This window comes from Perna viridis, chromosome 8, assembly GCF_037379345.1.
Source record: "Perna viridis isolate PV_CMFRI_1.1 ecotype Kerala chromosome 8, ASM3737934v1, whole genome shotgun sequence".
NCBI lineage: Eukaryota > Metazoa > Mollusca > Bivalvia > Mytilida > Mytilidae > Perna > Perna viridis.
Window position 1 is genome coordinate 49,199,117 of NC_142452.1, and position 25,121 is coordinate 49,224,237.

General features: G+C 33.8%; 1 protein-coding gene across 2 annotated transcripts; it reads right to left on the minus strand.

The window, feature by feature from the left end:
• Positions 1 to 774: 774 nt before the first annotated feature.
• Positions 775 to 14,556, minus strand: LOC148610831 (electron transfer flavoprotein regulatory factor 1-like). 2 transcript variants are annotated; one of them, XM_088596247.1, is made up of 3 exons: positions 14,479 to 14,556; positions 2,450 to 2,532; positions 775 to 1,092 (listed from the first exon to the last, which is right to left on the minus strand). In XM_088596247.1, exons 2-3 carry the CDS (start codon positions 2,495 to 2,497, stop codon positions 877 to 879), a joined length of 264 nt encoding a protein of 87 aa, XP_088452373.1. In that variant the 5' UTR covers positions 2,498 to 2,532; positions 14,479 to 14,556; the 3' UTR covers positions 775 to 876. The 2 variants fall into 2 exon arrangements, with proteins under 2 accessions (XP_088452373.1, XP_088452374.1); XM_088596248.1 differs by lacking the exon at positions 14,479 to 14,556 and adding an exon at positions 13,343 to 13,419.
• Positions 14,557 to 25,121: the final 10,565 nt, after the last annotated feature.

The window sequence follows — 25,121 nt, forward strand, 5'->3', positions numbered from 1 at the left end:
ATGATGGCGTAAGTGTATATGACCTTGGCTAGATGAACTAAAAGTTATTGTTGACAGTAAATTATGACACCAAAAGAAAAAAAACAACCAGCAGTTAACATAATACCTACTAAATTAAGTTGTGCCCCTTTGAACACCCTAGATCTTCTGTCAATATTATTGTCATGTACACTGTGTAAAAATGTTGTATTCTATTCTGTCTTCTTATTTGTATGCTTTACTTTCCAATGTGTCATGTTCAATCTGAACTTAATAGAAAATTTGTAATTTAATTATGCAGTAGAAAATGATTGACTGTCCACAAAATGGTGATCAATTTTCTAAATGTCAACCATAATTATTATAATAATATACATCCAGATTAAAAACTGCTTTCACCTAAATGTAGCTAGCTACATGTACAATTTAACTTAATTATGGCAAGTCAATGTTTGGTAAACCAAAAACAATTTATTAAGAGTATTTTTTAGCCAATATTAGCTTCAATAACCCTAAATTCTTTGTGTACATGTATGTTCATCTACTATTGTGAAAGTACTTTAATTTGTGATACCAATTTTCGTGAATTAGAGAAGAAACACATGTTCGTGGATTCTTGAATTTGTGGTTTTGAGGTGTTTAGTATACACGTCAATGGAAATCTCCTTTTCGTTGGGAACCAAATTTAGTGGTTCGGCCTACCCACAAAAAGCCATGAAAATGTGTACCCCATGAACAGTAGTACTTTCCAGTATCTTATCAGAATAAAGGGAAATTTATCTTTATACAAAATCATAGATCTGAACTACTTTAATACACAAAATATTAACAGATATGTACATCCAACTCATTAAGTTAGGACTAGACATCCAAATCACTACATGTACATATGTATAATCATGTCTTCTCTCCACTGTAGTATCGTTTCTTCAGCGTTCTGTATTTTTTTAGCATATATAATGCCTCAAGTTCTTTTTTAACAAATTCTCCTCTTGCTAAGAGTCTTTCAATCTCTTCAGGATCAGTTACATCTTTGTTTCTACAGAAAGCATTTTTACATTTCTTTCTAAAATAATCATAGCCTAAAGGATAGTCTTTTCCATAGTACAGCAACTACAGAAGATAAAATAATGAAAGAGCGTTAGTGAGCACGCCAAAAGTTGCCAAAACTACATGGACTTTTTTTGCACAATTCTAGAATCGTTACAATTAGGCTGCTGTAACAGGGTTATGTTGCTACAAGATTAAAGTCATCACTACAAAAGTTTGATGGTTGTCATGATGCACCCATCTGCACCATAAGAACCAATTTGTTCAAGGGGTCATAGTTTTCCTTTCCTTCTTCGTCTACTCTGGATGGGACATTTTATGATCAACTCGACTGGTGCTTCTAAAATAGCAGAAGGCGCTTACCCTACCAGTGCACCTGATTCATGTTCCCAATTATTGATTTTTAGTGGTTGCTCATTTACTTTTGTTTCTTTGTACATGCTTTTTTTTTATTATTTCATGTTCTTTTCTTGATTTTCCTATCATACAAGTACCAGACAATAAATAAAGGAAAGAAGCTTATAAGTCACTTATATGATTAGTAACGCTCCATTTAAGTTTGAGATGAGGTATGATACAAAAAATAATGACATTTTCCAGGCAAAAACAGTTATAATAGACAGATTGGTGGTAGGATGGTCTTATCAATAACACTATTCAATTGCCTTAACTTAAGAAAAACCTTCAGAATTAACATATACTGTATGATGTATGTCTATCCACAATATAAACAGCCCTACGGCAATGACTTGAAATGACAAAAAGTAAATCAAAACCACTAAGCTTCTGATTTCACATTAAAAACCTTTACATGCACAAGGTGGAGATGTCAGTCTAATATGTTTCTCATCCAATTTTTTTCTTTCAACACTAGAACAAGAAAAATCCTATTTGAAGCTGTGCTAGATTTCCATATCTTTTCTACATAAAAAAAACAAGCGCTTTCCATAAAAAAATTGTCACAATAAAATAAAAGAGTTCAGGAATGATCATATCTTACCCATGTGTGTTTTGAACTTTTCTATACATGTAATTTGCACATGGATAACTGGTGGTAGATTATTTCACTCAGTTTATTTACCTAGTATCTGTTTTGAAGTGGCCTATTTTTGACAATTATCACTACCCACATTGACATGTCATGATCAGCTGTAAAATATAGGCCATTTAATTTCAGAACATTTAATTGGAAAACAAAATCAAAGTGAGAAAATTATATAAGCACCAGCTATCTTCAGTACTGGGAAAAATCTCAGGAACTCGTGGGTAAGATATGATTCATGCTCTCCAACATTGCAGAGCCTCATTATCAAAAATTTAACATGATCTGTTTAAGGGGCCATTTTAAAAGAAATGTAAGGGAAAGATTACAGAATCATATATTTATATAATATTTGACCTTCTTATGTTATAAACTTACTGTTTTGTACAGTTCTATCACTTTGGGTCTCAAGCTGTTTCCAGACATTCTTTTGAGGACTTGTTATATCACTTTCCTTTCATCTGAAATATAAAAAAAAAAAAAACAATTTATTTTAGAACTTTTGTATAACTAGAAATACTGTAAGCTCATAAAAATATAAATACCATCTTGCCTCAAATTAGAGTTAAATAATTATAACAGTAAATGTAAAACCATCAAGCACATCTACACATGAGGCCCAACCTCACTATGAAGTTTCATCCATAAAACTTGGGAGGTTTATAAGAAGTTGTACTCACAGGGTTTTCTTACATAAAAACACTTTAGTTGGGTTATCTCCCTTAGGCTTAGGAGTCCTGTAACATTAATTATATTCTTTGGTGCACACTCACATATGATGCCCAATCATTCAATAAAATTTCAACCAAATTACTTAAGTGGTTAAAGAGATGTTGTGCGTACGAGGTTTTAACATTTTTATATAGGTCTTGGAGAAAATCTCACTGAAATTAATGTTTCGCAACAATAAATGGACAATCAATTTTTTTTCTTATGTCATAAGTTATGACAATTAAGGGGCTACTCAAATCTTTGGGTCTCAGGAAAGTCAATTCTTCTGTGTATCACCACTGTATTTTAGTCACTAAATATTTCTCATCCTCCCAAGTCAGGGTTTTGAGTCCACCCTCGCTCCCTCAAACCCCTGACATCACTCATTCATATTTAGCGGGTATCGTCCAGCCAATTTCGATTGGTTGCTTCTACGGGTGCGAAACACCAATGAAAATTGATTTGACATAAAATGTCTGTGGAAAGGTAAACAATGATACGAGTAACTGATAGTTGTAAGACGTAACAAATGATTCAATATGACCAAATAGTGATAACTGTAGATTCTGTTTAGTCTTTAGCGAAAAAAATGTCCTTATGTATATGTAGCCATTTTTTAAGTTATATCGAAGAGTTTCTATTACGAGTGATTTGATTGAATTTTGGATCCGTGTTAAATTTAGGTAACTCACTATATGGCGCTGGACGATACCCGCTAAATATGAATGAGTGATGTCAGGGGTTTGAGGGAGCGAGGGTGGGCTCAAAACCCAGACTTGGGAGGATAAATATTTCATGGCTCTGAGCTTGCTGATATTGATTTTTTCTTTCTTTGTACTTCTCAATGATATTATAATGTTGTATTGCCTTTCATGGGCACTAATTGGAATAAAATATTCTTATTCCTTTTCTTATAACTAAATGGGCTATTTGTCCAGACTGATTGGTCAAACAGTTTTCCACAGCTCTTACATGGTCGAAAATGAATTTCCAGCACAGTAATTTTCTGCTTCTCTCGTGATATCATAATGTCAAAATGAAGCATGAAAGAAGCTGACCAAGATCCAATCAGAAATTACATGTAGCTCCAAGATCAATTGAGGTATGTCTATAAACTTTTTTTTCTTCAAGGGAAAGATTCATGTTTCACTTGTCTATCCTTTTATAAAGGACTCTGGCCCACATGTGTTGTACAAAGTAGCGGTTAAGTGGCCAGTAACTTCACAATTTAAGTTTTAATATTTCAGCAAAACTGGTTTGTCACTAGTCAAGCAACTATCAATCCACACGTGTTCCTCACTAATAAAATGCATGTGGACAGGAGGTTATATTTATTCACATGTGTTCCTCACTTATTATATATACATAAAATACATGTGAAAGGGGGTTATATTATCATAACTAGTTTGTTATTAGACGGCACAAAAGTCTTGGGTTCTATCCTCAGAATGCTGAATCAAGGGTTTTTATAGTAGAAAAGATTAAAGTACCATTCTGTGTAAGAATCAGGTATAATTAATTGGTTAATGCTATAAAATCTCTGCGTTTTTTTCCTTCATGTGCCACACCTTAAATAAATTTTGCCAGATTCTTAGACGGAGAAGTACTGAAATCTCATGCGTTTTTTATGTAGTAACATACAATCAAAATCGAAAGTCAGATTGTGATGTTGATACTATAAGAATTGATTTATTTGATTTGTATTTTTTGTGTGTGTAAAATAATGAATTGCCACTTGTCAAAATAGTGACATCCTATAAGTGAAGTCTGCTCTGCTAATTGGAATTTTAAACTCATCCCTCATTGTCCTGAATATTGACTTCAAGGTTTCTTTTTATTTTTTTTATTTATTTATTTTTTCTGTACTAAGGTATTTATTACTGCATATAAGGAATTTCACTGAAAACCCTCTGCGCTTTATTCTCATTTATTGAGTTTATTAACCTATAATATCAAGACACTCTCCTAAATATGAGTGACAAAATGGAATAACTGTCGCTGTACACAAGGCACGATGAGAAAATGTGATATTCAAATCCTGTCTACTATAAATATCCTTGGCTGCATGTAGTAACCTTCAGCCTTTTACTGGATTAACGTTCATTATAATTCCTTTAAGATTCAGTCTGACCAGGCAGAAACCTACCGCGACGAGAACAATAGAACTCGCGCTCTCGTTTAGTTGAGGCATCCTCCCAAGTCAGGGTTTTGGGTCCACCTTCGCTCCCTCAAACCCCTGACATCACTCATTCATATTTAGCGGGTATCGTCGAGCCAGTTCCGATTGGTTGCTTCTCCGGGTGAGAAGCACCAATGAAAATCGATTTAACATAAAATGTCTGTGGAAAGGTAAACAATAATACGAGGTAATGGACGATCCGTTATAGTAACTGAAAATTGTATGATGTCACAAATGATGCAATATGAGCAAATAATGATAACTGTAGATTCTGTTTAGAGTCTTCAGCGAAAAAAATTACGTTATGTGCAGCCACTTTGTAAGTTAAATCGAAGAGTTTCTATTACGAGTGATTTGATTGGATTTTGGACCCGGGTTAAAATATGAATGATTGATGTCAAGGTTTTAGGGAGCGAAGGTGGACTAAAAACCCTGACTTGGGAGGACGAGTTGAGACGGAAAAGTGAATCCTGTTGTTTACTGCCGTTGCTAATGACCTTAAAAGTTACTTTTAGACAAAAAAAAATTTCCAATTCAAGTTAGGAACATTATTAGTAAACATTAAATTATCAACAAAAACAGTATCAAATAATATTAAGATAAAGCCTCGATCTTTAATTGAAATCATTTTGAGTGGAGGGTACGTTAAATCAAAATTGGATCGTTTTTTTGTGTTTGATCACAAAAAAATCAGGAAAAAATACACAAGTCGGTCAAACGTGTATCTACCAACATGCCAAATTGGATTTTTTCTAGCTGTACTAATTATAGAAAAATTTAAGTGAGTCGGGACATCGAAGGCCTGCCGATGTACGCACGACATACATTTATATGGCAAGCCAAAGTGGACAAAAATAAGTATTTTCTCATATTAAAAAAATGATTTTTTTAATATTACAAATTCATTTTCTAATATTACAAATTAGATTTCTAATATCACATAACTCTTTTTTAATATTAAAAAATCGACTAAATTAAAAAGCGACTTTTGAATATTAGAAATTAATTTTCTAATATTAGAAAATGGATTTATCGTATTCCGTTACGATTTTTTAATATTAGAAAATCATTTTGTAATATTAAAAAATGTGACTGATTTTGCAATTTTGCAAAGAGATTTTCTAATATTACAAATTCATTTTCAAATGTCACATATTCAATTTGTAATATTACAAAATGTCTGATGATTTATTATATTACTAAATCAGGAATTTGTAATATTAGAAAATGAATTTCTAATATTAAAAAATCTTTTCTAATATTAAAAAAAATGATTTTGTAATATTAAAAATTCATTTTCTAATATTACAAAATATTGACTTATGTCCACTTGCCATACATTTACCTAAGTTTACCTCTATAATCCCGTCAATAAGCTTGTCAACAATTAAGGTCAATGTTACATGTTCGTGTATATCGAAAAAGTGCCATGCTTTAATACCAAGTGATTTACTACAAATATACATGTATCAGTGACATTTACTCAAATATTATTTGAGTATACTTTTCACTCTATTTACTAGGAGCTTTATTCGCAAAAATCTGAAAATTTGATTAATAATAATAATTCTTGCTTTTGAGGTATCTGTGGTAGTGTTGAACATGGTTTTTATTTAAAACGTTTCCGTTCGCAGGTTTTTTTTCTCTAGGTCAAAATATGCAAACTACATACGTTCTACTCTAAATTCCTTTCTCACGCTTTTAGTCCCGAATTTCTTATGTTTGTGTAACAATCACATTGTCTCTAATTCTATGGTTTACGAAATTTAAAACTACGCCGATTTTTTTTCCAATAGAAAAGGCAATTGCACTACACATGTGCACAAAATGTAGAGGATGCGGCACCGACAAACATCCCCATGGCGACATAATTTTGGTTGGTCAGAGGACTACGAGACATTCCTCCAAAACCCCAAAATCAATACAAACCTTTCTTTATCCTGTTATAAAATTGTATTAACGTCAACCTAATCTGGTGTAGACATGAATCTCTCGGTAAAGCTAAAAGTATGCATCTCACACCTCTTTCTCATCAAAATTATTGAATCTATGTACATGTACATGTATACATACTATAATACCCACAATCAAAATTTTCAAAGTTTCATCCTTTTTGCAAGTATGATGCAACCTAATATTAACCAATTCTACTTCAACAAGGAATGTAAAGCTTCCCGGATTGCAGTTTGATACGACCGTAAAGGTAGAACCCTCAACAATTTAGACAAGTATCAACACACCATTCAATTTTGATACAACTCAGAATTTTTCGTTTGGTTAGTAAAAACTTAACCTCGATTATAGCGGCAATCAAATTAGTAACAGTGTGATAAATAAATATTGAATTTATTTCGTTTTTTTTAAACATTTTTGTTCTATACAGTTCTTGACACCTTCACATATTCACATATTTGATAAATGCATTCCTTCTGTTGCTGTTCATATAGGTATAAACACATGTTGATCCAATCCGACATAAGCTGTTCTATCACACTTATCTGTATTTTCCCTGTAAAATGACAACTGCATTATATAGTAATACTGTCTGAATGACTGTATTTATGACAATAATACGCACATGTATGTATATTTAGTTACAATAGTTAACAGTTACTATAAAAACATGTGTATATGTCATGAATACATACATGTACAAGTATACCTACATGTACATATATATGCTACCAAGATACATGTAACAGATACGAAAATCCTATTACCGAACACAAGTAAAATGTTAAATAAATGTAACATTAAGGAAAAAGAGAAATTTACTACTTGTAAGCCTGAAAAGAATACTTGTCTGTTGTTCTAAGTATGTTTAATATTTAAGAAGTACTAGGGAACTGGAAAAAAATCATTTTCAATCAGCCAATCATTTTTGTTAAATAATGAATAAATTACAGGTACGCGTCGCATGCACTTGTTCCTATCACTATCCACACGTATATTTGTACATGAACCCTGGGAAAAATCTTCACAGGGTATATGTGAATACAGCGAAATCATTGATATAAAGAAGTGACTCTGCTATATGGATGCACTTTAAGAAAATTCTAGTTCAAAATTAAATGTGTGTACTTGGATTTGATGTCAGATTATTTTTTCTCTCAATGAATGGATGAGATAAAAACCACATAATTTGGAACTCTTTTTTTCAAGACCATACGATCTGGCCCTTCTTCTATTATAAACATGGTGCCTATAACAATACCTTGTGACGAATATTTTAACTACCTTCCTGATTGTCAAGTGTTCGGAATATAACATATATAGGGTCTTAGCATAAATTTGCATTGAGCATATTCCAAAAATGCCAAAATCGTAACTTGTCATCTTGTGAGTATGTAAGGATCCTACATCAGCTATCATCTTATTCAACTCTTATGTCTCTAATCTTGAATGATTTTAAGATACGACTGCCGTACGACGGTTGAAATCAAGAATTATGGCAAGCCAAAGTGGGCAAAAATCAATATTTTGTAAGATTAGAAAGATTTTTTTATATTACAAAACCATTTTTTTAATATTAGAAATTCATTTTGTAATATTAAAAATTAAATTTCTAATATTACAAATTCCTGATTTAGTAATATTATAAACACATGTGTTGGAAAATGAATTTGTAATATTAGAAAATCAGTCACATTTCTTAATATCACAAAATGATTTTCTAATATTACAAAATCGTCACTGAATAGACAAATCCATTTTCTAATATTAGAAAAAAAAATTCTAATATTCAAAAATAGTTTTTTTAATATTAGAAATTCAACTGAATTTTTAATATTAAAAAATGATTTTTTAATAGTAGGATGAAGAGTGGTAATTTGTTGGTGAATAAGGCATTACAAATTTATGATCTCTTGATGGTATAAGGTACACTTGACTATTTATGTTGACCAAGTTTTGTGATAAAAGAAATCTAATATGTAATATTAGAAAATGAATTTGTAATATTAAAAAAATCATTTTTTTAAATATTGGAAAATGCTCATTTTTGTCCACTTTGGCTAGCCATAAAGAATGGAGCTATACAGTACATGTACGTGCTACATTGCAACCTTTGATCCCTTTTGTTTACTTAATAATGCACGTGTGTTGCGTCTTCAAGTAAAATTTTAAGTTAAAGGGAATCACTTCTATTTGCGTCTTCGGAGGAAAATAATGTTTACTTTCCAGGAAACAAGCACTTACCATAAAATTAAACCGCATGGCACCACAGTTTACCACCTGAATATAAGAATTTTTCACAACTTATCCATCCAAAGAAGTCATCGTTTTACAAATCTGTTAAGCAAACGGCACGATCTACACCTGTCGTTTCCTGTTCACCATACATGTAGAAAGCACTTTTAACCAGACATATATTATCAACACATGAATATCGTTCATATTCGATCATTTTCCATATCAGAACCAAGAACGGCCTATCGCAGCCATTTCCTCCCTGACAGACGAAAATCACAATGAAATGGGAGATAATTTAACTTGGGTAGGTTTCTGCCTGTGACATAATCCAAAAACATTTTCTGGGTGAGCAGAAAATAACAGCATTGTAACACTAAACCTACGATATTCTAAATACCATAAAGCTACTAACCTTGTATACCAGCTCACTTCCGACATAAATTTGCTGAACAATTGTCATAATTTTTTACAATCTTCTTTCAAACATCTATAAATACTGGTGAGATCCCACACAATGATGTGTAGCAGACAAATGTGCCATTTTTTTAAAGTGACTACTGTATGCCTAAGCCTGACCCTAGCTCAAACTTATTGTTAGTATTCAAAATGATATCATACTTTTAGATTTTTTGAAGGCCTTTGATAAAGTCCCCCATCAAACACTTATTTAAGGAATGTAACTAATATCTGAACATAGTATCTTGTAAAAAGACTGCTTTGGGTCCTATCTTATTTTTACTTTCCACTAATAACATGCTGACTGCAGTATTAGACTTTTTGCTGATGACTGCTTGCTGTACAGACCAGTCAGTCATAAAAATGACTCCGATTCACTTCAAAAAGACCTGTCAAATTTACAGAAGTGGGAAGAAAAGTGTCAAATGAAATTCAATAAAAAAAAATGTTATGTCATCAATGTTTAAAAAATAAAATAAACCATTGCCGTTTAAGTATTCACTACATAATCATGTCTTAGAAGTTGCTACAGAGGCCAAATATTTGGGGTAATTATCAGTCATGACCTTTATTGGGGACCCACTATTGATGATATACATCTGTAACTAGAGATCATGGAGATGGCAGCCATCTCTTAGGGCCCCGCTGTTTGAAAATATATTTTTAAATATCCACTGCTTAACAGGAAATATTGAGAACTTGGTAAAAAATTGGTCGAGCGAAACAAAACGTAAACATAACTTGTAACTCATCATAATTGACACATGATTGACTTGCTGACCAAATATAAGTCCAGTATCTGCATGCGTATGAGAAAAAAGTGCTTAAAAATGCGATTTTAGTGAAATTTTGGAATTCCAAGGGCCGTAACTTGGTCGAAAATCAGTGGAGCAGAAAGAAACTTGGTAAAAAATTGGTCGGTCGATCGAAAGGAAACGTAAACATGACTTGTAACTCATCATAATTGACACATGATTCACTTGCTTACCAAATATAAGTTCAATATCTGCATGCGTATCGAAAAAAAGTGCGAAAAACTGTGATTTTAGTGAAATTTTGGAATTCCAAGGGCCGTAACTTGTCAAAAATCAGTGGAGCGGAACAAAACATACACTTGAGTTGTAACTAATCATACTTGACACATATACACAACATTGGTCCATTACCTGCAAGCGTATGGGAACAATATGGGGAAAACTGCGATTTTTTATGAAATTTTTGGATTCCATGGGCCGTAATTTGGTCAAAAACTAGTGGAGCGGAACGAAACTCAAACTTGATTTGTAACTAATCATAATTGACTCGCATACAAAATATCAGCCCAATATCTGCAAGCGTACGGGAAAAAAGCTCGGAAAATGGCAATTTTAGTGAAATTTCAAAGTCCAAGGGCCATTACTTGATAAAATATTGGTGTTAATAAATTTCCTTTTTACCACATACTATCTCTGACTGGAAATCATTGCCAGAATTAAGTACTTCTCTGTCTAAGAATCTGGCAAAATGTGTATAAGGTGTGGCATATGAATAAAAAAATGCAGAGAATGTTTTCCATTATCCAAGTTTTTACACCTCATGACCTCCAGAAACAACCATCAAAGTGTTTGTGAAGTTTGCCTTTTTGATATATTGATAAGTCAAATTTACGGTAGCTGAAATGCACTATGGAAAAATGGGGCAGGATAATTTTCCAGCACTTTTTCCATATATATAAACAGTTAAAAAATACATATGTCATAGATGTTTCAGAATAACTTTAAATAGGTTAGTTGTTTTCTAAATGTACTGAATGTTTTTGAGGCATAAAAGACCAAATTCAGAAAAACAATGTGCCATCCATTGCCTAATTCCTACATAGACTGATACATAATTGTAACATCCTCAAGCCTTGAATTCTTCAAAAGTGGTATTTCCACATTAACATTTGAAGGAATCACATATAAACTGCTTCAACCACTGTACATATTGCAAATAATATTGATTTTAATTAAATTATAATTCCATGTACATAGCACACATGGTTCATACATGTTATAAAGTGGTTCCTTCAAAGATGCCAAGTTTTGCCATTATTGGCTTAGGAAAGCAAAGACATATGCCAAAAGTATTTTCCCATAGGGTTTCAATGGCAACTTTGAGTGGCTCCAGAAACTTGATGAGCCAACTAAGCTACACAAAAGGTATATTGTGTGTAGAAGGCACTGAGTTCATTGAGCCTACTAAGTTTCAAAACATAGTCACCGAAGGTTTCAGGGAGGTTGACTTTTTGAAAATTGGCCAATCAGAGGCTTAAATGGCATCTGGGGGCCATCTTGTTCAATCAAGTGGAATCAAAATTCTATCAGAAGTTAAAGTTGACCATTTTATCATTTCTGCCTAGTTTGTTCACTATTGGCTTAGTAAAAACAAAGATAAAGACCAAATGTTTTTTTGTCGAATAAAAAATCCCAAGGTCATTTCTTTTGAGGATACCCTAGGAAACATTCATACCAAGTTTGGTCCTGATTAGTCTGGTAGTGTCAGAAAAGAAGATTTTCCTAAGTAATAACATTATAAATAGCGAAATAATGTCAAAAAAAGGGCAATAACTCCAACACAACTTAATTAGACTTCATATAATTCTTGTCATGCTGCACACTTCAACCCCGTCAGAATTTGGATTAATATCAATTTTAGAGATAAATGTAAAAAAAACTTCTGTCTGACCCCTATGGTCTATTTTTAGTAATGGTGATCATGTTTTTTCGTGAATCAAAAATCCCCACATCAGTTGATGATACCCTAGTGAAAATTCATACCGAGTTTTGTTCCAATTGCTATTGTACTGTGTCAGAGGAGAAGATTTTCAAAAGTAAAAACTTCAAATTTAGCAAAAAATGTAAAAAAGGGAAATAACTCCAACATAGCTCAACAGGTTATTACAAAAATTTAACCACAAATAGAACTCATCAAGATGAGCACTTTTATTCTATCATAATGTTCCGTAACCTAACGATTTTTAGAGATATATGCGAAAAACTTCTTAAGGAACATTCATGCCATGTTTGATTGCAATAGTTTCAGAGGAGAACATGTTTGAAAAAGTTTATGCAGGTGCAAATGCCAACATCAATGATGGCGATGACAACAGATGCATAGTGAAAGCAAAAGCTCAAATGGCCTTTGGCCAGGTGATCTTAAAACCTGGTCTACTAGATATCAGTCTTGCATAATTTTTCAAAAATTTTGCTTATGTAGCATTTCTAAGGACATATAGAAAATTAATTGTCCACAAAAGAAGTAGGGTGATTCCATGGAAACTATCAAAACTCATAATTTAACTACCTTTTCAGAGGAACATTTTTATGTTATAATATTTTCTTAACAAAAAGTTTGTCATCTTAAAGAGTAATGTTTGTTAAAACTTGAAAATAACTTTATTATAAAGCCCTCATAATTGGGCCATCCGTGCATGACTCGCAAGAGTAGTTAACAGTGTTAAAAACCCCATTAGTAATTAAGTGAATCTCAGGTGTTAGTTTAGTTCTGTAACATAAAACCACGCTCTTTATGTTTATCTTTCATGTTTTCATTGGATATTTTCATTTTTTGTTTATAGTCAAAATGCAAGGTTTTATCATTGGACCTTAATTTCAAGGTGTAAAAATCAACTTTAAATTCAGACATTTTAAGACTATTTTTTCAACAAAACTATATAATTTCAAGAAAAAGAAGTCAAATTTATCCCAACAAACCTTGTTTGGAAGATAATATTCCCGAATTAAAACACGAAGTGATCTGGCCTACAAGCTGACATCTTGTTATGTTACGGTTGACTGCACGTTCGGATTGATATGGTGGAACAAATTTTTATCATTTAAAGGTTAAAAGTATTTTTTCATTCCAAAAGCAATGATCACAAAAAATTATGAAAACCTTCATTTTTTTAATTTTACTATACTACTTTCATACTAACCACATGGTTTTCAAATATATTTTATCTTTGATAAAATGATGTGTGAATAAATTTCGTTGCGCCATTAAAAATCTTAAATATTTAATGATCACTATTTGGAAATGTGCTTCTCGAGACTTATCGATTCTGGTTTTTATGGAATCTTACATGTGCTGATTCAAAAGCAAATTTGGATGCTTTTAATGGAATTTCTGCATCGGGTAAGAAATTTATTTTACAGCCACGTCTTTTAACTTTGTACTTCAATCATTCTTAAATATTTTTATTTGATATTACATTATATCTAGACAAAAACATCCTGCAAGTCAATTCGCTGGAACGTTACTCCCGCAAATTGGTGTCCAATGATAAAACCTAGCATTTTGACTATAAACAAAAAATGAAAATATCCGATGAAAACATGACCGATAAACATAAAATGCGTGGTTTTATGTTATAGAACTAGTGTTAGTTTATTTTGGCACTTGATGTGAAATTTAAAAAAAAAAATAAACAGCAAAAGTAAGGTTAGTTTTTGGGTATTATTTTATACATAAACAAATTGATTTAATTTTCTCATATACCTTCAAAATTTTCTCGATACACAGGCTTCACTGTCTGCAGTCAGAATTAAAGAATGAATTTTACTGTAAAACTGTGGCCATATTTGTCGAAACTACGAAAGGTTATGATTTATTCCTTTTGGGATTTGGCGCTGGTGATTATAAACCACTGTTGTTAAACCAAAAAAAAATATCTCCAGCGCCAAATCCCTAAAGGGATTATAGTTACGATGAACCTTAAGCCTCTGGCACGTCGCTGTGGCTTCTACGACTACAGTTCAGAATCCTTTTTTTTCCAGCGGTATTTATGCTGGTTAACTCAAAATACTTGCATAATTTTTGCTCGAAGAGTTTGTGAAAATGGGCAACTTACTCTGCTAAGGACGGTAAAAAGACCTTTATACTGTGTTTTTTCTGTACGCTCTTCTGACAAAAGTTAAAGTTATCAAGGGTGGGTAGAAATAAAGACCAAAGAAGTTTAGAGAAGTCCAAATATACAACAGGCTTTAACTAGATTTTTATAGTAGTCTGCTTTGGTATTAGTGACTTACTTTATAAATTCATTTAAGGTTTATGTGTATAAGTAGATTCCAATAATATTAGTAGTCATTTTTTCATCATGTATAGGAGTTCTTCGAGGGGGTAATTGAGACCAACTTATTTAAATTATGTATTGATGATATACCAAGTGTGTATAAGACAGGCTGACCACCTGTTTTTCCGTTACATATATTTGATCACACTATATAAAACCATTAATTATATATGGAAGTGGTATGTGGGGCGTATCCTCAACAGTTTAAACTACAGGTCAAATGGACAAATATTTTAATACATTATGTAACAAAACTGCACGCTGAAAAATTACACATACAATTTTTCAAATATGTTCTTAGGATTGGAAAACGTTCCACCAATTCCAGACTTGCGGACCAACATTTTGTCAACATTTATCTCCTTTTGGAGCAGGTGTCTATTCGGAACACGTAAGGTTTTCCATCCGATATCGACGATACTTTAGAAAATCTCGAAAGTCAAAAGGAAATTTCTCGTTCTACAGACCCTGCCATAAATTTTCTTTACCCGGGATACAAATGAAAATCATCCTTATGTAACCTACCAACAAAATGGAACACCCTGTAAATTTTAGAAACACCGTTGTGTTTGTCTGCTGGGGATTCCATTTTCATTCGAGTTATCTCTTTTTTCTGCACCCGAATCCGAACATCGATTAGAGAGAGACTTCGAAATTACACCTGCTCTTACGGGAGGTAACTGCAAAAACAGAATAAAATATGGATGCATCCCGAGCTCCGCAAGTAGGGAATATCCCAATTCACGGTGAACTTGGAAGATTTCCTTTGTTATTAAAAGTTTTTAATACGGTCAAATTCTGGGTCCATATTAAGTAGCTGTCTGTAAGAATCATGCAAAATCTGAAAAATGCGATACACCTTACAAAGGCTACATATTTTTATTTTTGTAATTTTAAAAGTTGTTTTATGTCTCTATACTATGAAATGTGTAATTATTCATTCAAATCTGCCTGCGCTTACGAGATAATCAACATTTATTATCCAATATTGTATTTGAGTATTATTTACAGAGTTATCTCTCTTAATTTTGATATCTACACTGCATTCTATATAATTTTTATCCCCTAAGAACACGGCTTATACGCAAAACTGAATATTATTTTCTGTTTACTATCGCAAATCAAACAAGATACCAAAAACAAAAATATGTAGGCTTTTTACCCATGAATCACATTTTGCATGATTCTTAGATGGAATACTACTTAATAACTCAGATATTACTGGCCTAGTAAAAGAGACCCTCAAAACTAAAGAATCTTTACATGAAGAAAAAGAACTAGTTGGTTCACTAGTATTACTCGTATTGTGAAATATTTCCATTTAGATGTAAGCAAAATATTTTCACTTCGAAGTTCATTGAAACAAATATTTGTACAATCAATTTTGTAGCAAATATACTGATATTTAGAAATTCAATATATTCGATGAATATCATCATGAAAATAGGGCTTCAACTTAGCTCTTCTGGCAAAAGGCTAAGAAGCTAATGTCTTTTAAGGGATAAATAAGTTTTTGAAGATTACTTGAACTGGGGTACATTTGGTAAAAAAAAATTATCACTAAACACCCCCTTTCCTTTAAAAAAACAGAATGTGTTTTAAAATAAACGATCAGATTAATTTTTAGTCACAAAGTAAATATGTAAAATTTACTGTCTATTGTATCATTAATAAATCAATTATCTGAAGATTCAAAGTCTGTGATAGCATTCCATTTTCACTATACTAAATTTACTACACTAATAAATGACTAGAAACTATTAAATGAAAAATGTCAAAATTAACGCACAAAGTCCTTCGGGTAAGCTGTTTTTTTGGTAATGCGTTTCGGTCTGGAAATCAGTTCAACTTGTTTATGTTCACTTGCGGATGGTTTACTTTTGCTCGGAGCTGGTATTGGCTCATTGTCAATGCTCACAGAATGCTTTAAGTCAGTGTCTTTTGGTGATCATTGGATGTGATCATATTCGGTTCTTCAGATTTATAGTTGTTTATCAGTTCTCGCAGAGGTATTGTTTCGCGAATGTGCACAACAATCTTTGTCGGCCTCATATGACTACGGTATCGTCTATATGGAACTCCTTCCTGAGTTTGAACAATGTAAGCGTGTTCACTTATCCTTTCTTCCAGTTATGTCCTTGTTTGTGCTCAAAGTACAGAGTCACCAATAGCTAACGGTGGTAAGTCTATAAATACATTATTAGGATGCTGTACATGTGTGAGTCACTGTAAATTACAGATTCGGACTTGTGAAACGTATTAACTTCATCAATACCTTCTATAAGTTTACATATCTTCCCTGTATCAATTTGATCCGATGGAGCAGTGTAGCGAATAGTCGTCAACATCCCATTATATGTAGATAATCGTTCAGGCCAACTAATTGTGATGGGGAAGGGGGTTTAACGACCTTGAATACCAGAGGTCGATGTTAGTGGTTAGTAGAACTAACTGGATTTGGTAGCGGAGCCCAGCCTTGGGGATGCCTGTACGAAGAACTCGGTCAGTGTAAATGTCGGCTGGCGGCTGGGCTCCTGTGTAGACGTTCTGGCATACCCACAGATCCCACTAATTAAGATCTGGGAGCATTTCTCCACTCAAACTGTGTTGGAAGTACGTCTACGGAAGAGTGCCAACTACTGGCATAGACCTGTCATTAATAAATATAATTATTGCGTAAGATTTTCCGTATTGGCTTAGGGCTAGTTGAGGACAAATGACTCAGCCAGTATGGAAAACCCATCCTCCCAAGTCAGGGTGTTGAGTTCACCCTTGCTCCCTCAAACCCCTGACATCACTCATTCATATTTAGCAGGTGTCGTCCAGCCAAATCTGATTGGTTTATTCTTCGGGTGAGAAGCACCAATGAAAATCGATTTAAAATAAAATGTCCGTGGAAAGGTAAACAATAATACGAGGTAATGGACGATCCGATATAGTAACTGAAAGTTGTATGATTTCACAAATGATGCAATATGAGCAAAAAAGATAACTGTAGATTCTGTAGAGTCTTTACTAAAACAATGACGTTATGTGTAGCCACTTTTTAAGTTATATCGAAGAGTTTCTATTACGTGTGATTTGATTTGATTTTGGATCCGGGATAAATTGAAGTAACTCACTAAAAGGCGCTGGACGATACCCGCTAAATATGAATGTGTAATGTCAGGGGTTTAAGGGACCGAGGGTGGACTCAAAACCCTGACTTGGGAGGATGGGAAAACCTTACGCAATTGTACTAGTCCAATACGGCATATTTGCATAGGCCAATATGGATTTTAACTAGATCAATATGAAGTATTGGATAGGTAAAGCCGTATTAGACGGCTAAATCCCGTATTGGCGCACTTTTCATTCGAACGTGAGTCAATAAATGTTATTGATCAACGTTCGAATATTAGCCTAAATGTGGTCAAAAGGACAGTACGAAAGTGCGTCCTATACGACTTTACCCATAATCATAATATAATGAACGATTGGTTTATTCGAGTAAATGCATAGAAATAAACAGGTACTGGGAGGTTATAAAGGTCAACTATTTTTAATTGGATCGTTGTTAATACAAACCAAATTAGTCATCATGAAGGGGGGATCCAGGATTTTAGATTAGGGGGTGCACGGTAAAAAAATTGTATTGTAATGTAGATGTCTTGTAAAATTAGCGAGAAATTAAAGTTTCAACCTAAAACCGCCTAAATCTACCTCTGACAACCCATGCTTTGCAAATTTTAGGGGGCGCACGCCCGCCGCGCCCCCGATCATATTTAGTTTACAGTATAAGTTGTTTATTGGGTTTTTTATTAGCGTAAATAGCATAGAATTAAATATGATATATTAGAAATACAAATACAGTGGACTTAACTATCTACATTTGAACCTTAATGAGGTAAGCCAGTGGGACTATTTTCCTGCGGCAGTGTAAGATAATTTCAGATGCTAACAGGCTTTACAAATCTAAAGGCACTGGCGACTGCTATGTCAGTTCTGATCTTCAATCTAAATTGATAAAATAGAACATGCACTGATCGACACAGGCCGATATAAACTTCAGTGTTGCTCGCCAAAAACATCTGCTATATAGACGGGAATTTGTTACATTATATACATGCATAGGCACCCGTTTCAGACAGAGCCCCGTCCCTAACTATACTGTCACACCACACGAGTGCGGTAGATATAAGGAGCGGCAATGCTCTGTCTATATACATGTTAGTGAACGGTCGTTATGTTCTTTCAATACAAATCCGGTAGCGGACTTTTTGATCAGTTTATGCAAAATTAGAGCAACAATGAGCTAGGTGTAGCCGTGACCCCTGTTTAAACTTTCTGACCCCCTTTGTACACAATGCTGGATCCGCCCTTGAAATCCCAAGTGAAACCTATTCATGAGGGGGTGGACAGTGGGTATTTCATCCCAACTTCCCTCCCCCTAGACCACATCTCACAGTTTTCCAACCCCTTTCATTTTATCCCCGGTTATTGTTCCTAACCATAATCCCCGCTTCCCGTATCTCGTTCCTCACGCCTTCAACCACCGATTCCAGGGATCTTAGCTACTAGTATGCTTACATTTTTTCGGATGCATTATTAAGGAATTCTAATTTTTGTACTGTCTATAGCAGGGGAAGAATATTTTTCTAAAATTTTGAGTATTTTTAAGTCGCTAATGTGGCTAATATTGTTAGCGTCTTTTTGCACTCATAATTTTAGTACTTTGTATTCACATATGACTTGTATAATGATAATATGTATACTCCACGTAATGCTGCAGACCTATGCCGTGTTTACCGCTATAGTGTAGTAGTAGTTCTAGCGTCATACAAGATATAAATATACCTCTTAAATATCATACACGTGTGTTCTACGTGTGTTTCTTGCTTTTTATGGGAACGGGAAGTTTACATGAAATGACCAGTCAGCGATGAACATTACCCAGTTTCCAATTCGGGCAGGTGCTCGTTACAAGACTATATAGGTCATATACATTTACACGGCCCCGATATCTATTTTTGCTTGTTTGAAGACGGAAGTTAACATAAAAAGATGAAATGATCGGTTAGCATTGAATTTATGTAATATTACACAGTTTCCGATTCAAAGGCTCGTTACAATTCACTGTAATTTTTCAGGACCCCGATGTCTATATGAACATGTAGCCATTGTTGTTAAATCTGGTTCCGGGTAATTGAAAACATTGGGGTCATCATGGTTACGAAGAGTACGCAATCATATCGAGGGGACCAAGATTTTAGCGGAAGTCGCCCGGTCTTACAGCATATCGCATTCGTGCCATTTCGGATGTTGAAAGTAACCCAAAATCAGGGACAGATGGACTTGAATCAAATCCCTCTATATTATATGACACAGAAAATCTATGTAAATAACCTCTCTGATAACACTAATTTCTGTGAAAGGACTGAAATGTACAATAAAGCTTAAAATAAAATAAAAGTAACGTGAAATATTAATATAGTTTTACTTTGATAATTAAAGTTATGTAACTGGTACGTGTATGTCACACGAAGCTTTTTTGCTCTTCTGTTTCAACACATTTAAGTAATCATGCTTTATGAATTTAGGTAGACATGCTTCATAAGCACTTAGGGAAGGTAAATATCTAGTCCAGGAACATAAAGTCGTCTTCCAACTCATTTTTATCAGATATGCCTGGCGTTCGTGTAGACAATGGTGGTTTTGTTATATCTGCTGTAGGTTTTTCATTTTACAGATGATTTCCAGTCACTCTGTTCAAATAAGCACATATTTGATACATATGGTGATCTTTGTTTTGGTTTGTAAGAGCCATATTCTGCACATTCGTTGTCATGGCAACATTATTGCCAACGCAGTAGTAACCAGGATGCATACTTGACTTTATTTTGTTAAGCCTTGTTCCAATTCTGCAAGATTGAAAATAAGATCAACTGTAACTTCAGGATCAGCTTCCAGCAAATTGATAGAATTTTTAATTGAGTCAATTTTGCTGACTAAATAGTTATCATCTGTTCTACCAATGATGACATCATTTTGCCATATTAATAGTTGTTCATTCCATTTGCTTCATATCTTGTCTGCAATAGCTAAATTAGCCGTATAACTCAAACAATCGTTGGTGGAATTGAGTCTCGCAAATTCTGACTTCTTACACCCTCCTTTCCATAGTATCAGATTGTTGATGTGCTAGAACATCTTTAACTATTGGTTGTACAGAGAAAGAAGCTTAGAACCAGCTGATGTTGATCCTGGCAAGATACCACCATCTTGTATGTTTCTCTTTTGGGATGGGTTTGTAGAACACATCAGTAGAAACATGTAAAATGTTGGTGCCTTTCCTTTCCATTCATCAAGAATTGCTTGATAAGAGAAACATTAAAGCTGCATTAGCTGTCAAATTTGTTTAGTTTTGATTCTATTAAATTTTACTGATTCAATGAAGTAAATTCGTAGTATTGCAGTTGGAGCAATCAATGTCGATAATACCTACAGAATATTGTGAATATAACGTTTTTGTTTTTAATCAGAGAAGATCGATAGCTCTGATCTAATTATTTTTCGCCATTATTTTCGAAGATTGCCGACAGGACATACACGTGGGTTAAAAATACTTAAACCTTGGTTAAAAGTAACAATAGACCCTTTCTGCTAACAGTGGGGTAGTCGATGAGCATGCGCAGAGCATGCTCAATGTACACTTCCGCGAGGAAAATTCTTTTGTTCTACCCAAGCCCTACCTCGCGGAAGTGTATATTGAGCATGCTCACCAACTTACCACAAAAGGGTCTATAACGGCTACACAGGTAAGCACGTGTTCTGTTTTCATTTCATTTAATCTATTTCTTGATTAGTTTTCAAATGAATAATAACCATATTTGAGCCACTTTATATCACAATACGTAAATTTCAAAAGGATTCTTGTGTTATATTCGAACTTTTTTCTTTTACGGCTTGAGTTCGTCGGTCTTCCTTGCCGTTGAACAACCACTTTCGTTTTGCAATCAGATTTGTTATTTTAGAAGCGACCCCTACAGCACATGCGCGTATTAAGGTCACCAGAAGTCACATGCATACGAACTTAATATCTAGGTAGATTTTTTGTCTTGCAAGACAATAAATGTATAGACACCTATTTCATGTATTTAATGCATTTTATGTGTGGATATCAAATGAAATTATACAGGAAAAGTACAAATTAGTCGAAATAATTAGAAGTTAGGGTATATTTCAACAGAAAAAACAATTTACGAATTTGACAGCTAATGCAACTTTAAAACTTGTTTTCCGTAGAACAGAATTAGTCGATCCCAGTGACGGTAGCCGTATTTCATCCTGAAAATCATTTAAAAGTTGCTTTGTACATGTTAGAAGTATCTAGATAGAAAATAACATCTAGATGAAAATATAGTTATTTTGACATGAACGTCCGCAATGGTCCACTCATAGTAGGAATGGCTAGAGTTATCAATTTGTTTAACGGTACTTTAACATCATATTACATCAAAATCTAGCTGCTACGTTTTTATTATCAGCATAAACTGTCCATCTTAATTATTATCAGTATCAAAATCAGACTTCACAAGTCCCTCTCCCCCGTTATAATTAGTAGACTTTCTATCTGAGGGATACATGCAACCAATAAACTTTTTCGTATATTCTTTATCTATACGTCACCTAAGTTACATGATGTCTCCATAGATGGTCTCCTTCCTTTCATACAAAAACCTCTTGGACTTCATCACATTAGAATCAAACTTTATTCTATACCTCTCACTCTACTACACTCCCTTTACAAAACAAGTATTGACACTCCTGTTTCTGACCCCACCTCATCATTATACATACTTGTTGCCATCATTTTGGATATTGGTTTCCACAGACTCTTTAAACCAGTTTGTGTGAAAAGTCAAAATGAAGAAAAAACGATCATTTCTTCCACTACCGTTTGTCAACAAAGGTATATCTTGGCTAACATACTCCATCACAAAAACGTTACCAACAAAATTCCCCCATATTTCAAAGACAAATCCATACCAATTATTTCATATTCCTATACTTCACCCATCGCGTCCAAAATTTTCAATTATAACAGGCTATTGCAGAACCTCGAGATTGAGGACTTCAAAGCTAAACCACCTGACTGTTCTTGCAAAACCTCTCCATTCAAATATGGTCCTTCTGGTCACGTCGTTACGGGAGTTTAACCATTATCGAAAACGAATCTCTGCGTAATATCCTTTCTAAAGGTCCCAAGTACTGTGAACCACGCTCCATAAATTGGAATTATAACTTTAAAGTTCTTATGGATGCCGTCGAGGACTATGCAAGAAAATGGATAAAACGAGAAGAAGACATTGTTTCTCTGTCAGAGTGGTTAAAGGCCTTGAGGTCTTTAATTTTGAAAGGAATGAAAGTTTTAAGTAGGTCAATGAGTGCCAAGGCTACATCAATTTTCAAAGACCCCGATGTAGCAAAAACATTGTCTACTATACATGACAAATATGTTGTCGAACCAGCAGACAAAGCCCAAAACAACATTGTTGTTGTCTGCAAAACGTTTTACATCCAATGTATATTATCAGAGGTAGACGTAGAAAATAATAGCAGTGATAAGACCTACACTGCTACCACTCTCTCCAAAGAAGAGATTGTGGAAAACCATAAATCTGTGCTATCCTCTTTTGGTCTCTCTACCAAGGACGATGATTGTGATTTACCGTCTATGTACTGGATTCCTAAACTTCACAAGAATCCATACAAACAACGTTTCATAGCTGGATCTGCAAAATGTACCACCAAACCTCTTTCAAACTTTTAACTTCTATACTCACAACTGTCAAAGAGGGTCTACAGTCCTACCACAACACTTGTTTCTCCCGTAGTGGTATTTATTCAATGTGGATCCTGAAAAATTCGAAAGATCTTTTGGAGACAATCAGTTCAATACTATTATCTGAATATAATAGCATTAAAACCTATGATTTTTCAACACTGTATACTTCTATTCCCCATACTCAGTTAAAATTCCTACTCAAAAACATTATACTTGTTTTTTCCCAAAAAGATGGTACATATATGTACACCTAGATACAAATATATAGTTCTTGGTAGTGATTCCTCAAAAAAAAAAAAAAATCAAAATCATCTTCCAAATATACAGAAAATGTTTTCAAAATGCTTAATTTTTTTTATCAAGAAGATAATTGTCCAGTGTTACGGACGCGTTTTGCAATAAACGATCGGTATTCCAAATTGTGCTTCTCTACTTGCTGACCTATTATTTCACTCTTATAAGGCTGACTTTATAGTTGATCTGATCCGAAAGAAAGAACATCTTATAGCTAATTCCTTTATAGTTTCCGCTACATAGATAACGTATTATCGTTAAGCAATCCTAATTTCGGAGATTTGATATATCGCATATATGTACCCCAAAGAAATTGAGATAAAGGATACTACAGACACTGTGCAGTCAGTCTCATATTTTGACCTACACTTAGATATCGATGGTAAAGGAAAACTATTGACCAAACTTTACTACAAACGTGATGACTTTTCATTCAGAATTATCAACTTTCCTTTCATCTGTGGCAATATCCGTTCAGCACCTGCTTATAGAGTTTTCATATCACAATTCATACGTTATGCCAGAGCTTGCCGTAACTATACGCAGACTTCTTACACTTAGGCTTCTGGAACAGGGTTATGTTGCTACAATAGGTTACAGACCACCAATTCAACCAATGAGCATTTGGAACGTACGCAAAAATAGTCCTACGCAGAAATTACCTCTGTTCCTCATAGTGCTGTGAAAAAAGTTCTCATCTTATTTAAAAAATTTAAACAGTTTCTGAAAGGAAAAACATTTCTGTACATTTTATAGGTGCATTTTGCTTCTTGTGATGTGAAGCCTAATCTCCATAATGATTTTTAAATATACCCCTGACTTGTGAAAACAATGGGATTTCCCATGCTATTTATAGACCCTTCACTTCCGGTGACCAGTACTGCACTGCAAGTCTGCTAACCCCACATGCCATTCTGAGGATTGTGAGCTGACATATGTAGAATCATGCTGATATATAGTCCTCTGCAGGTTAAAGTTAAGGTAAAGTCCAGAGAAGCCATTGAATATTGTGAAATTAGCATAGAAGCCTATGGGAAGTGGAATTAGTGGTTTTTAGCATTAAGCTGAAGCCATTGCAAAATGAAAAGTTTCTTGAAATAGCTTTAAACTACTAGAAGATCTTGTTAACTTTGCCATGAGAGGAATACACTACAAAAATCCTTCGAAATATGCATTTTTTTAAGTTATAGGTCCAAATTATGGAAAATTGGTCTTTTTGACTGATTTTTATGTCCTATCTTGTAAAAAGTGTAGAAAATTTAGTAAAAATATCAAATATTAAACTTTGAGGGCTATATTT

What these genes read in the sequence shown, in the direction of transcription:
- LOC148610831 (XM_088596247.1), bottom strand. Translation starts at nt 2,497, where the DNA reads ATGTCTGGAAACAGCTTGAGACCCAAAGTGATAGAACTGTACAAAACA. An exon ending in TGATAGAACTGTACAAAACA is followed by an intron (nt 1,093 to 2,449) that starts GTAAGTTTATAA and finishes TATCTTCTGTAG; the next exon opens with TTGCTGTACTATGGAAAAGA.